General features: G+C 42.6%; 1 protein-coding gene across 15 annotated transcripts in view; it reads left to right on the top strand.

Moving 5' to 3' along the window:
- tnk2b (tyrosine kinase, non-receptor, 2b) overlaps positions 1 to 12,439 on the top strand; it is a 543,428-nt gene that overhangs the window by 483,533 nt on the left and 47,456 nt on the right. For 9 of the 15 annotated variants that reach the window (XM_072474109.1, XM_072474118.1, XM_072474119.1 and 6 more), the window contains 3 exons: positions 1,716 to 1,807; positions 2,837 to 2,956; positions 9,746 to 11,199. In XM_072474109.1, the coding sequence (XP_072330210.1) occupies positions 1,716 to 1,807; positions 2,837 to 2,956; positions 9,746 to 11,199 (1,666 nt within the window). The remainder of the gene's footprint in view (positions 1 to 1,715; positions 1,808 to 2,836; positions 2,957 to 9,745; positions 11,200 to 12,439) is intronic. The other 6 variants (XM_072474113.1, XM_072474122.1, XM_072474114.1 and 3 more) reach the window with 2 other exon arrangements.

Genomic DNA, 12,439 nt, shown 5'->3' on the forward strand with positions numbered 1-12,439 from the left:
TGTGTAGCAGATGAGCTGATACAGGTGTGAAGTTGGTGGAAATAAGAGGTCTCTGCATTGGTACGAATATCTGGTCAGAAGCTCACCTCGGGGTTAAATATGACATGATGGTTGCAAAGAGATTTGCTTAATCTCGGATGTCAGTCAAGAAGGGGATTGAATCGGTAGCTAGGGAACAGGAGTTTGGAACAGTTGTTGGTTGAAATCAATAGTTTCAGTTTTCTCAATATTTAATTGGATGACTGTTCTATTTATCCAGTGCTGCTGGCCTGCCTTGGTCTGCTTTCAAAGCTAGCTCTTTAGCCCTGTGCTCAGCCAGCCCCTAGTCGAATGTGATTTGTGACATTGATAGGTACTGTGCACGGACGAAAACCTGATTGGAAGGATTCCAATATAGAATTCCAGGTAAGGTGAGAACAGATTTCAGAGATGAAAATACCTTCAAAGACTTTGGAGAGGAAAGTGAGGTTGGAGATGGAGCAAGGTTTGCAATGACAATTGGGTGAAGGATTGATTTTTTGCAGATAGATTGCTGTCAGCAGATTTAAAGAGGAGAAGAACAACACTTGAAAAGAGAACCATTTACAATATTGTTGAAATGAGGATCAGAAGGGGAAATTGAGTGGTTTAACAGTTTGGTGGAAATAGGGTTGAGGAAGCAGGACGTGGATCTGCTGAGCATGATGAGCTCTGAAGGGCATGAGGGGCGGTAGGAGAGAAACCAGAGAAATATGCTAGTTCAGAACTAGGATAGGGGGAATTTTAGAGGAAGTTTGACATGTTGGCTAGTGCAAAGGAGGGACACGGCATAAGCAACCGATTGAATGTACCAATCTTAGTGACAAAGAAGTTCATGAGTTCTTCATACTTAGTGTTGCAGGTGAGGGTGGAGCAGACAGGGGCAAGGGATTTAAGAAGACAATTTGCAGTAGAGAAATTAATCTTTGCATTCCAGGATGAGCAGTTTTAACAGACAAGAGCAGGACCCTGTTGTCGCAGGGAGTAGCGAAACATGTTGTCCAGTAAATCCTTTCAAGTTTGCAGTGTATGCGACTCAATATAAGAGCTCCACGACGTGCCTGTCTTCTCTGTTGGCTTGAGTACACAGAAACACCATCCACACCCTCCTTTTACAAGTCAGACATAGGAATTATTGATCAGCTTAGCTGCTGGAAGAGCCAGCGCAAACTTTTTAAGTACAATTTTCTTAAATTCAGTTTAAAAAAATAAAGGAATGGTAGAAACCCAAGTATTATGCTGGATATCCTATTTCCTAGACACAAGGAACAGACAGTCGGATGACAGTGGTCTTTTTTATTCCTGTACATTCCTGTGTTTCTATTTTGTGCCACTCCTTTCTGCATTACATTGAAGAGACACTTTTCCATGGTAACTTTTTTTGTTGCAACAATCTTAAATCAGTTGCACTTAAACATGCTCCAGTTAGATAAATACTGTGAAAGACTTACAGCAGTTGCTTATGAATATTGAAAGTACAAGTTGCTGACTTCATCTACCTAGGAATAACATTGGACCTTGACAAGAATATCAACTATAAAAGGAACAAGTATATTTATAACATCTGGAGCAATACAAATGTCCACTTCTTACTTAGTTGGTGCTTTGTTACATTGTAAGCCAATACAAAGCTGTTTTGATTCCCAAGGTGTTACTGACCATCCACATTTTATGGTGGTTGGTTTGTCTTCTCACAGATTGTACCTGGGCAATCCCATGGATCCTCCAGATGTCCTTGGACTTGATATGAAAGCAATCGGGGCAACCCAGCTACCAGGAAGATCAAAAAGTAAGTACTCCTAGTCAAAAAAAGAAATCTTGACTGTGTGCTTTATGCAAATTTTGCTTTCTCTGCTTTATCTGGCTTTATTTATTTTAATATTTCAATATACAATCGCACTTGTATCCTAATAAATACAAACATGTATCTACATCTAATACACTTAAATGTGCACATACCTGAGGAAAATGACTTAATGTAGTTTATGAGAATGAAATTGGTGACCATTAGATGGCTGTCACTGCACCTGTAATTAATGACAAAATTAACTTTTCCATTACCAGCAATGCCTGCACTTCTGCTTGGAAAATTGGTGTGAGTGAACATGAGGTCAGGCTCCCATCTCATTCTCACATAAAATAACTTGTTTGCATGTGATGTCACTCTATGTGGTCTGCCTATAAGATGGCTCAGCTCAGAAGAGTGATGGATGCAGAAAGTGAACTAGTAAATACAGACTTGCAAGATGAGGTGCGGGGAGGTCTAAACTCGTTGCTTTCCATTTAGAATCCATTAAACTGCGACTGTCTGCCGCGTGTGTGTGTATTTGTAGATATGTATCTTTAGATCATATAGCCAAAGAGATTGGATTTGTGTATTTCTGTGACTGGTGGAACATGTGTTTCTGCTTCTGAAGGAGCAATGCAGACAAGATATCTTAGCCAAAAATTATCATCCAGTTGGAACAAACACGTTTAATATGGTAAAAATGCAGGTAGTTGAAATCTGAACTTTTAGCCCTTGAACTAGGAAGCTCTTGTTGAAAAACATTATACTGTAATAATAATAATAATCTTTATTAGTGTCACAAGTAGGCTGACACTGTAATGAAGTTACTGTGAAAATCCCCTAGTCGCCATACTCCGACGCCTGTTTGGGTAGTGCAGGTTACTGCCAATTCTTTCTCCATGGATATCCAGCAGATAGCTCTTTAAGGGTTAAATGGTGCTATGAATATTGTCTATTGATGCACTGTGGTGTGACTGAGCTAATGATTTTGGCCTTTTCTTCCTGTGCTGCCTCTTTTAAAATTTGCAGAGGAGCCTCCTCCACGCCCTCCTCAACCGAATGTCTTTGGCAAGAGTAAGTTACGGCGTTTTCTCCAGTTTAAAAGGTGTTCCTGCCCACTCTGTTCCATTTTAGCCCCTCTTTTCAAAGGTATTTTGTCATGTACCACTACAATTGAGGCATGGGTTTTCTGTGTGATGGGAGATCTGCACAGAATTGATATTGAGACACTCTATTGAACAGACAATACTGTTGAACTGATTTATCATTAACTTATGGTTGAATTCATTTTGGCCGTCGCATTGTGTTGTAAATGTGAGTCATTTAATGGATCACTTGTATAGACAGAGATTAGTAAAACAGTGATTCCCTTTCATGTCTATTCTATTATATTCCATTAGTATTTAAACTTGTCTGCCAAAGTGCTTTAGAAATTATTTGGCAGTCACGACTGTCAAACTAGGCCCAGGCGTTCTGCATTGTGGAGCATGTTACAACTTTGTTGGGATAACACAATGCTGTTAAATCCCTGTATACTTAGTAATATTTGTTTCTTATTTCTGTTTTGCCCATGCACCTCTTATTCTTACCTACTGTCACAATCTGTTTTACTGTAGATTTTTTAAAACTAGTATCTCCATAATACATAATGTGGGAAATTCTTGTGTCCCCTATATTTGTGGAAAATGCTCACCAGTACCTTTATGGATTTTGACTTTCCAAACTTAGATTGTATCTGGAGAGGGCAGTAGAGGACAGTTTTGACCCATACAACAATTTGGTGAAGTACAGCTACTTACAGCTCTACCACTGATAGTAGAATAAAAAGTATATAGAATAGATATTTGCCAGATGTCATGAATTATGAGTATATTGGAAGAGCCATGTCATTTACTGCTAAAGTTACTGACCTAAGTGTGGATTTTATTTTATAGTATATTAATTTTCCCTTTGCTTAGTGGTCCCACTCTTACATCAGAGTAAGGGGTGGTGACTTCATGCCCCACTCCAAGACTTGAACACATAATTTAGGCCGACACACTATTGCAGGGAGTGCTACATTATCTGCTTTCTTTCAAGTGAAATGTTCAACCAAAGTCATGTTTCCCTGGTCGGGTAGACATAAGGGGCGGGATTCTCTGACCCCCTCGCCGGGTTGGAGAACCGCCAGGGGGCAGCGTGAATCCCTCCCCCGCCGGCTGCCGAATTCTCCGGCGCTGGGGATTTGGCGGGGGCAGGAATTGCGCTGCACCGGTCGGCGGCCGCTATCAGCGGCCACACCCCGGCGATTCTCCGGCCCGCGATGGGCCGAGTGGCCGCCCGTTTTCGGCCAGTCCCGCCGGTGTATGTTACGACAGGTACTTACCGGTGGGACCTGGCTGCACGGGTGACCTCCAGGGTCCTCAGGGGTGCGCGGGGGGATCTGGCCCCGGGGGGTGCCCTCATGGTGGCCTGTCCCGCGATCGGAGCCCACCGATCCGCGGGCGGGCCTGTGCCATGGGGGCACTCTATTCCTCCGCGTCAGCCGCTGTAACAGTCCGCGATGGCCGACGCGGAGATGAACCACCCTGCGCATGCGCTGGGATAATGCCAGCAGACGCTGGCGTTCCCGCGCAAGCGTCAACTTGCGCCGGCCGGTGGAGGCCCTTCGGCACCAGTTGGCGTGGCGCCAAGCCCCTTCCACGCCGTCCAGTGCATGCAAACCATTCTGGCGCCGGCCTTGCCCCCTGAAGGTATGGAGGATTCCACACCTTTGGGGCGGCCTGACGCCGGAGTGGTTCACGCCATTCCTTCGCGCTGGAGTTGCCTGCCCCACCGGTTCTCGTAGAATCCTGCCCAAGAGGTCCCATGGAATAATTAGAGGAAGAGTAGAGCACTATTTGAACAAGAACAGTGAGGCTCTCAATGAACAACATAATTAATGCCACCACCATCATTTCCTCTTTGTGACCTTATTGTGCACTAATTCACTGCCCTGTTTTCCTACACAATACCAATGTCTACACATGAAAAGTAATTTATTAACTGAAATGGTTTGGAACCTCCTGAGAGTATGAATGACACAATGTAAATGCAAGTTCTTCCTGTGTTGGAATTATCCAAACATAGGGAAGGGCGGGGAGAGAGCATCCAATCATAAGATCATAAGACATAGGAGCAGAATTAGGCCCATTGAGTCTGCTCCGCCATTCAATCATGGCTGATATTTTTCTCATCCCCATTTTCCTGCCTTCTTCCCCTAACCCCTGATCCCCTTATTGATCAAGAACCTATCTATCTCTGTCTTAAAGACACTCAGTGATTTGGCCTCTACAGCCTTCTGCAGCAAAGAGTTCCACAATTCACCACCCTCTGGCTGAAGAAATTCCTCCTCAAAGGATTGTCCCTTTAGTCTGAGATTGTGTCCTCTGCTTCGAGATTTTCCTAGAAGTGGGAACATCCTCTCATCCACTCTATCAATGCACCCATCTGTTCACCCATCAATCTAATCATGCAGTGCTCTAGGAGAGGTAAAGTAAAACTTGGGACCAATTTAAGAAAAAGTCTCTAGAAATTTCTCTCAAACTTGCTACAGCCACGAAACAAACCTTCACCTGACCTAGTGAATAATGCTGAATACATGACAAACGTAAAGTATGTTATATACATAATACACAAATTATGGATCATATAGGCCAGTGAGTTAGACACTAGCCTTTCACTTTAGCAATCTAAATTAAAATTCAGCTTGAACTGCTGAAGGTCAAAGTATAATTTGTCTGCTGGCTGCAAGGGCCCTGGACAGGGCACACAACACAAATTTTCCCCAGATTTGACACCCTTAATGAAAAATGGCACGTGCTTCTGAGGTTGGTGAATCACTTACTATTCCTGATCTTGATGGGTTGATACTGTGTCAAAATGTAATAATAATATTTTATTGTCACAAGTATGAAGTTACTGTGAAAAGCCCCTAGTCGCCACATTCCACCGCCTGTTCGGGTAAGCTGGCACGGGAATTGAACCTGCGCTGTTGGCATTGTTCTGCATTACAAACCAGCTGTCTACCCCACTGAGTTGAACAATATGCAATCTCGTTGTTTATAGCAGGAATATAATGCATTCTTTAATACCAAAAATCTTTCTTCCCACATGGTGTCAGTTCTACCACGATGGTCTGTGGTGAAGTACATAAATCCTTTAATAAAATCAAGTTTCAAACAATTGGCTACAGCACTTCCCATAAATGGGCTTTAGTTACACTTGGGACATTTTTGACTGGAAGAATGAAAGGTGGCTTAAAGTACAAAATAGTAGCTGTTTGGATTGAATTGAAACAAAAAATGCCTCAAGAACCCTTGTTCTGTTTTTTTCTGCATATGACACCACAGCAGAATTTAAACTCGCTGTTATCATCTCCAGTATTTGAAGGTTTTGGGCATTCAATCATTTCTGTATCTATGTTGTGATCTTTTAATCCTAAATAGTTCCTGAGTGTCTCGATTGTAGGAAATGTCTGTGCAGGTTTCTGTTTTTTCAGTTTTACTAACCATCACTCCTGCATGCTTTATGAGTGCATATATTTTCATGTATCTTTAAAGAAATCTGACAACTTAAAGACCATTAAATTTGTAGTCACTCACAGTATCTCTGTTCATGTCATGTAGTGTTTTCCTGTCATTGCATTCTACAGTGACAACCATTGCAGATTCTTTGCCTGGCATTCCACTGTGGCAACCTGGCAACATTTGGTATTAGATGCTGACCAGCGAAGACTAGATAAAGACACTGATGCATGAATTTTATGGCTTTGCTACAAGAGAGAAAAGTTTTTTTTTTAGTTATTGCTCAATTAGATTGACTTTTTTTCAGTTATTCCTCAATTAGATTGACTTTCTAAACTCTTTGCTTTTAAGAGTTTAATATTCCATGGGGTGTTACACTGAGTTTGAAATGGTTTTAATGTTTACATTTTTTATTTATGTTTTCTTATAACTTACTTAAACAGTCCATTCCTTATAGGTACACGTTGTAATTTCTGGTCCAAAAGTTTTTGACCAAGGGCTGGATTTTACAGATGCCGTGTTCCCTGTGCCCCAGGCTGAAAGGTCAGGAACCTGCCCATGAAAAAGTTGGCTGCCCCAAAGCCATTTATCACTTGGCTCCTGGTGTAACCTCCACCCCCATCTGGGGAGGAAGTCCCACTTTAAAGATTTACCCACCAATCCAATTGGCCAGCAGTACCAGGTTCGAGCTGTGGCCACTGTGGGAATTGCAGGCAGCCCTCAAAGAGGAAAAGCTAATGGAAACAAAACTTCAGCTACGTCCCAGATTTCACTGGGGCCAGGCTGACAAGCTACAGCGATAGGGATCAGGGTGGGGTGCCAGGTTTAGAAGGGGTGTGAGAAGGTGGGAGATTAAAGGGAGCTATGACATTTTTGGTGGGCCCCTATTCCCTTAATTGGCCTAAGGATGGGCAGACTGCCCACGTTTCCACTGCTCCCCCTAAAATGGGAGACGCGTCGGAGCAAACTGGTGGGTGGTGGGAATTTTACAAGCTTGCCTGCCTTCAAATATGCAGCACGGGGAGGGAGAAAGTATAATCCTGCATTATATCACCATTTCAGTTGGTTGCAAGGGAGCCATATAGCCATCAATAGGTTAATGCATCGGCTTATGTTTTATCAACCTCTACAGACACAATAATCTACTTTAAAATTGCATTTAATCTTTTTGGCAGAAAACAATTTCCGGTGCTACAGTCACTAAACTGATTTTAGTCTTCAGTTTATTAACTGGCAGTTGATGTCTACTAGCTGAAATGTAGAAGTTAAATAAGATGAGGTTTCACATGATTCATAACACGATACAGTAAAATATGCTAAGTACAGATTAACTGGGAGCTGCATTGTTTTTGTCACTTACCAGAGTCCAACTTGACAAGTCTGCTTGTAGAATACAGTCTGGGAATGCTGAATGCCATTGACACTTCATATTTACAGCAGCTTCATTTATCATTGGGCAAATGTTTTTATTTTATTATTCAGTGATGTTACCTACGAGATCTTGCCCTGAAGCTAATTACTTCATTTCTGGTCATTCGACTGGTTTTCCCATCAGTACATGCCAACTGTCATTGAAAGGTTGTTCCTCTGATGCTGAAAATGAGAAAACCTTTTATACCGGGCTGAAAGTTTGCTTTTCCAAATATGTGGCCATAATGCTTAATGTAAAAACTAGTGAAACTCAATTTTAAAATGTTAGCTGTCAGGGGACTTCGGAGTACTGCTGTCTTTGTGTCCAAAGATTGGTTTCAGGCTGCTGGTCAAGGCTTGAATATATTTCAATTCTGACTGTGGGAATGCTGTATTGTTGAAAATATAGCACTATCTTTCAGATGAGAAGTTAAAGCGAAGACTCATCTTTCTGTTTAAATGGATATGTTTGATGATGAGCAGGGGGATTCTTCCAATATCATGGCTAATATGACCAGCAACATGACCAAAAAATAAATAAACAGTGGCCCCTTATCTTTTGTTGTGGGACCTGGGGCGAGATTCTCCGACCCCCCGCCGGGTCGGAGAATCGCCGGGGGCTGGCGTGAATCCCGCCCCCATTGGTTGCCGAAGTCTCCGGCACCGAGCACCGGCCGAGCCCCTTAAGGTTGGGGCTCGGCCCCCAAAGATGCGGAGCATTCCGCACCTTTGGGGCGGCGCGATGCCCGTCTGATTTGCGCCGTTTTGGGCGCCAGTCGGCAGACATCGCGCCGTTTCCGGATAATTTCGCCCCTTATCTTTTGTTGTGGGACCTTGTGCATGCAGATTGACTGCTATGTTTGTCTACCTAACCATAGTGACTACATTCAAAAGTAATTATTTAGCTGTGGAATACTCTGAGGGCATAAAGGAATAAAGATGCCAGTTCCTTCTAAAACTAAATGCAAAAATAACAATGCAGAAAAAAGGCCACTAAATCAGAACACTTCAGATGTCACATGAATACTATCCTGCACTAGCTCATAGTTCTGCACATATTATAGCTTCACATCAAACTGTGGTGTTAATAGAGTACTTAACTTCAGGAAGACATTAGCAAATTAATTGATGGAAATGCATCTTCAATAGAAAGATGCTGAAGGATGTGAAAGAACAGAAAGAGCCAGGGTTTTAAATCCATAATTCATTGCCATTTCAGGTGGATAAAGACATAAGCAAAGACCAGTAACATTTTGGAGTACATAAATAGGGAGCATAGAGCACATGGATATAAACGTTTTTTTAAAAGTTGTGCAGAACATTGTTAGACCAGTGAGTGCGGTTTGCAGTTTTAGGCACACCATTGCTGACAGGCCATTGCAGCAATAGAGAATGTACAGGGTAGATTCTCCAGGAAAATACCAGGAGTAGGAAGCAATAGTTATGAGGAGAGACTTGAGATGCTGAGGCTATTGAAGCAGAAATAACTGAAACAAGATTTCAAGTTTTGTAAAATTAGGAATAATGGTAAGGCTATTTCCTTTGGTATATGATGAGTGTCGATTTAAAATTGTCAGGAATTTTTTTTAATGGTGACGTTGTTGGAACATGGGTGCTTTGTCAAAATAAGTGGCTGAGATAGAGACTATTGCATCTTTTCCAGGGAAATTTGATAAATATTTGAAGCAGAGGGAGATAGAGGGCCGTGGGAAGAGAGCAGGGCAGTAGAACAGTTTTGGATTATGTCAGCAAAATCATGCACAAATGAGGTGGGCCATATGGCCTCCTTGTGTGCTGGAAATTTTCTTGCTAAAAGTAAAATATTCTAAATCAAGCAACTTGATGAATTTGGCTCTGATAGCAAATATATTACACAAATGACAGCAGGGAAAATGCGCAAAAGGAACAGATTGTCGTGACCTTTCTAAAATAGTTTTGTTTTTGAATTCTGAGTTAAATAATTCTGTTCTTGCACATATTTCAGAACCTGTCTATGACCCTGTGATCGAAGAGGAAGCTGCAGTTTCGTTACCTCCAAAAAAGCTCAGTCTGAAGAAACAGGGCCCAGTGAAATCTTTAAAGCTCAACAAACCTGCTGCTCGTGTTTTTGCCACAAAGTTGGGTGAGAAACCATCAGACTGGAGTAAGTTTTCAGGTCTCACAAATAACGAAGTGGCTCTGATTGACTTTGGAGATGAACAGGCAAGTCAGACTCCATCCCCAGTACTGGAGAACACAATTCCGACACTGGCCAAGCTAGTATTGGATTCTTATTCACTTCTGGACAAAACACCACCTCAGAGTCCAACCAGAACTTTGCCCAGACCTCTGCACCCTGTCCCTATTGTTGACTGGGATTCCAAACCCTTGCCTCCACCTCCAGCCTATGATGATGTTGCTCAGGATGAAGATGATTTTGAAGTTTCCTCCATTAATAGTTTAGATACTGGATTAATTGGTGAAGTATCAAAATATGGAACTGTTCAATTGCCAAGAAATAGAGAAGCAGGAGAAACTAATTATGCATTTGTGCTTGATACAAATGGCAAAGGACAGCTTAAAGTGGAGGATAATTTGTTTCTACCACCCAGACACATGAAACAGAGCAGCTTCTCTCAGTCAGCTGAGATATTTGAGGAACTTCAACAAGAATGCATGAAAAGACTTAATGTCCCTGTCATTTCAACACCAGCCTCTACACCAAGTCCCATCTTGTCAGCATGTGTATCTCCAACTATTTCTGATGATAAACCTCAGATTCCACCACGGATCCCCATTCCTCCTCGGCCTTTAAGGAGAAATGAGCTAGGCCGATGGTCTGGTGAGATGTCGCCTGCGTCTGGAGGTGAAGAGGACAAGCCTCCACAACTTCCTCCCAGGGATCCAATGTCACAACCATCCTCAAGAACTCCAAGTCCTAAGGCAATTCCTGTCAGTTCTCCCCAACAAAGGACAACTGCATCTTCAATGCCAACACTAACTGTAGGTGCGTACCTCTCAACATCTCCAAGCAAGTTAATGCCCACCACTCAGAGTTTCGCTTCTGACCCAAAATATGCCTCACCCAAAGTCATTCAAGCTCAAGGAAAGGACAATACAAAGGGACCTTGCATCCTGCCAATAGTAAAAGATGGCAAAAAGGTCAGCAGCACCCATTACTATTTGCTTCCAGAGAGACCTCCTTATCTAGACAAATATGAAAAATTTTTCAAAGAGGCTGAGAGTGTGGATGAACACTGTTCCAAAAAAACTGTGACCACAGCTACAGTGAGGCCTATGGTGCAACATCCTGAGTATAAAACTAACTTTTCATCCAACAATAGTAATCCTGGGTCCTGTGTAGCAGCAATGAAAAGTTCTCATAGTCTGCAAAAAATGTCTTATGAGATTTCAAGTGGCAAGACAGACAGTATTACACCTTCGGACAAAATTAAAATAGTAAGTAGTACAATGCAAATTTACTGGTGAAATGCTGAACAGAATGAGAATTTAAAGCAGATCAGTATTGTTTTTGGTACAATATGATTCCACAATGGATGGAATGGATTTAAAGACAAGACAAAATCATGTTCATTTTTATCTTCCTCAATCTGAATGGCAGTTGTGTTCTTGCTGGATTTAATAATCCATTTCCCCTCAGTTTGTTTTATAGATGATGTAAATGCACTTTTCAAGTTGTTAGGGCCTGGAACTGAAGCCAAAAAATTTACTAACAAAGTATATTGGTTTAATAGAACTGGATTATACACACCCCTGCAAGCAAGTTTGAAGGTGGAGTATGTGTAAAATCCAGCGAGTGATGTACCTGCCCCACCAAACATTTACCAGTGACAGTGTTTGCCAGCCAGCCAGCCACTGGGCCAAAAGTCCTAAAGTGAGCAGTTAATGCCCACTTAAGGGACTCATCCTGCTGTTGTTAGTGAGACCCATGCCAGGTTGTCTGCATGGGCTGGTAGCGGATGGAGGGTTGGGTGGTCTCCTTGTCAGATCTCCTGCCCCCCAAGATGTTACTTTCTCCTCCCCTTAACCTCTCAAACCCTGCCCCTCCACCTCCCTTACTTGGACCTGCCATCTGGCACTCGGCAAGACCCCCAAAACACTTAAAAAGTCGTGATCTGGCACAGCTCACCTCCTCCAGACCTGAGTGCAGTATTGGCAGTGGCACCGTTCCTGGTGGTGCTGCCTGAACTTGACATCTCCTGGCCTGCAGTTCGCTGACAGTACTCTGAGGTGGCACGTCCTGCCTCCAAGTGCCAAAAGGTCTGGCCTCTGCTTTATTAATATCAAATTGGCCGTTAAAGGCTGCTGGGCCACTGTTCTTCACCTCAGGGGGCTCCCCCTGACATTTTAGCCAGGGGTCGAGAGCACTTCACCCTGTAACATCAAACCCATGCTTTCAGTTATCAAGTGCTATTGTGATACAGTTACAGTGCAAATCACCTGCATAAAAATGGTCTGTAAACTTGTGTTTTCACATCTTTGGGCTTTGGATCATGACCCCTCCCCCCCACCCAATCTGCCTACAAAAGCCCAGAATAATAAGCTTTTGTTATCAAGGCATTTTACAAGTTCCTTGATATTTAAGGAGCACAATATAAGTTTCTGATTTAATACTCACACCTAATGGTGAGAAATGGGCTGTACAATTAGAAAATCTAATATCAGCACTCTGGTCAAA

This window comes from Scyliorhinus torazame, chromosome 14 (genome assembly GCF_047496885.1).
Source record: "Scyliorhinus torazame isolate Kashiwa2021f chromosome 14, sScyTor2.1, whole genome shotgun sequence".
Classification (NCBI taxonomy): domain Eukaryota; kingdom Metazoa; phylum Chordata; class Chondrichthyes; order Carcharhiniformes; family Scyliorhinidae; genus Scyliorhinus; species Scyliorhinus torazame.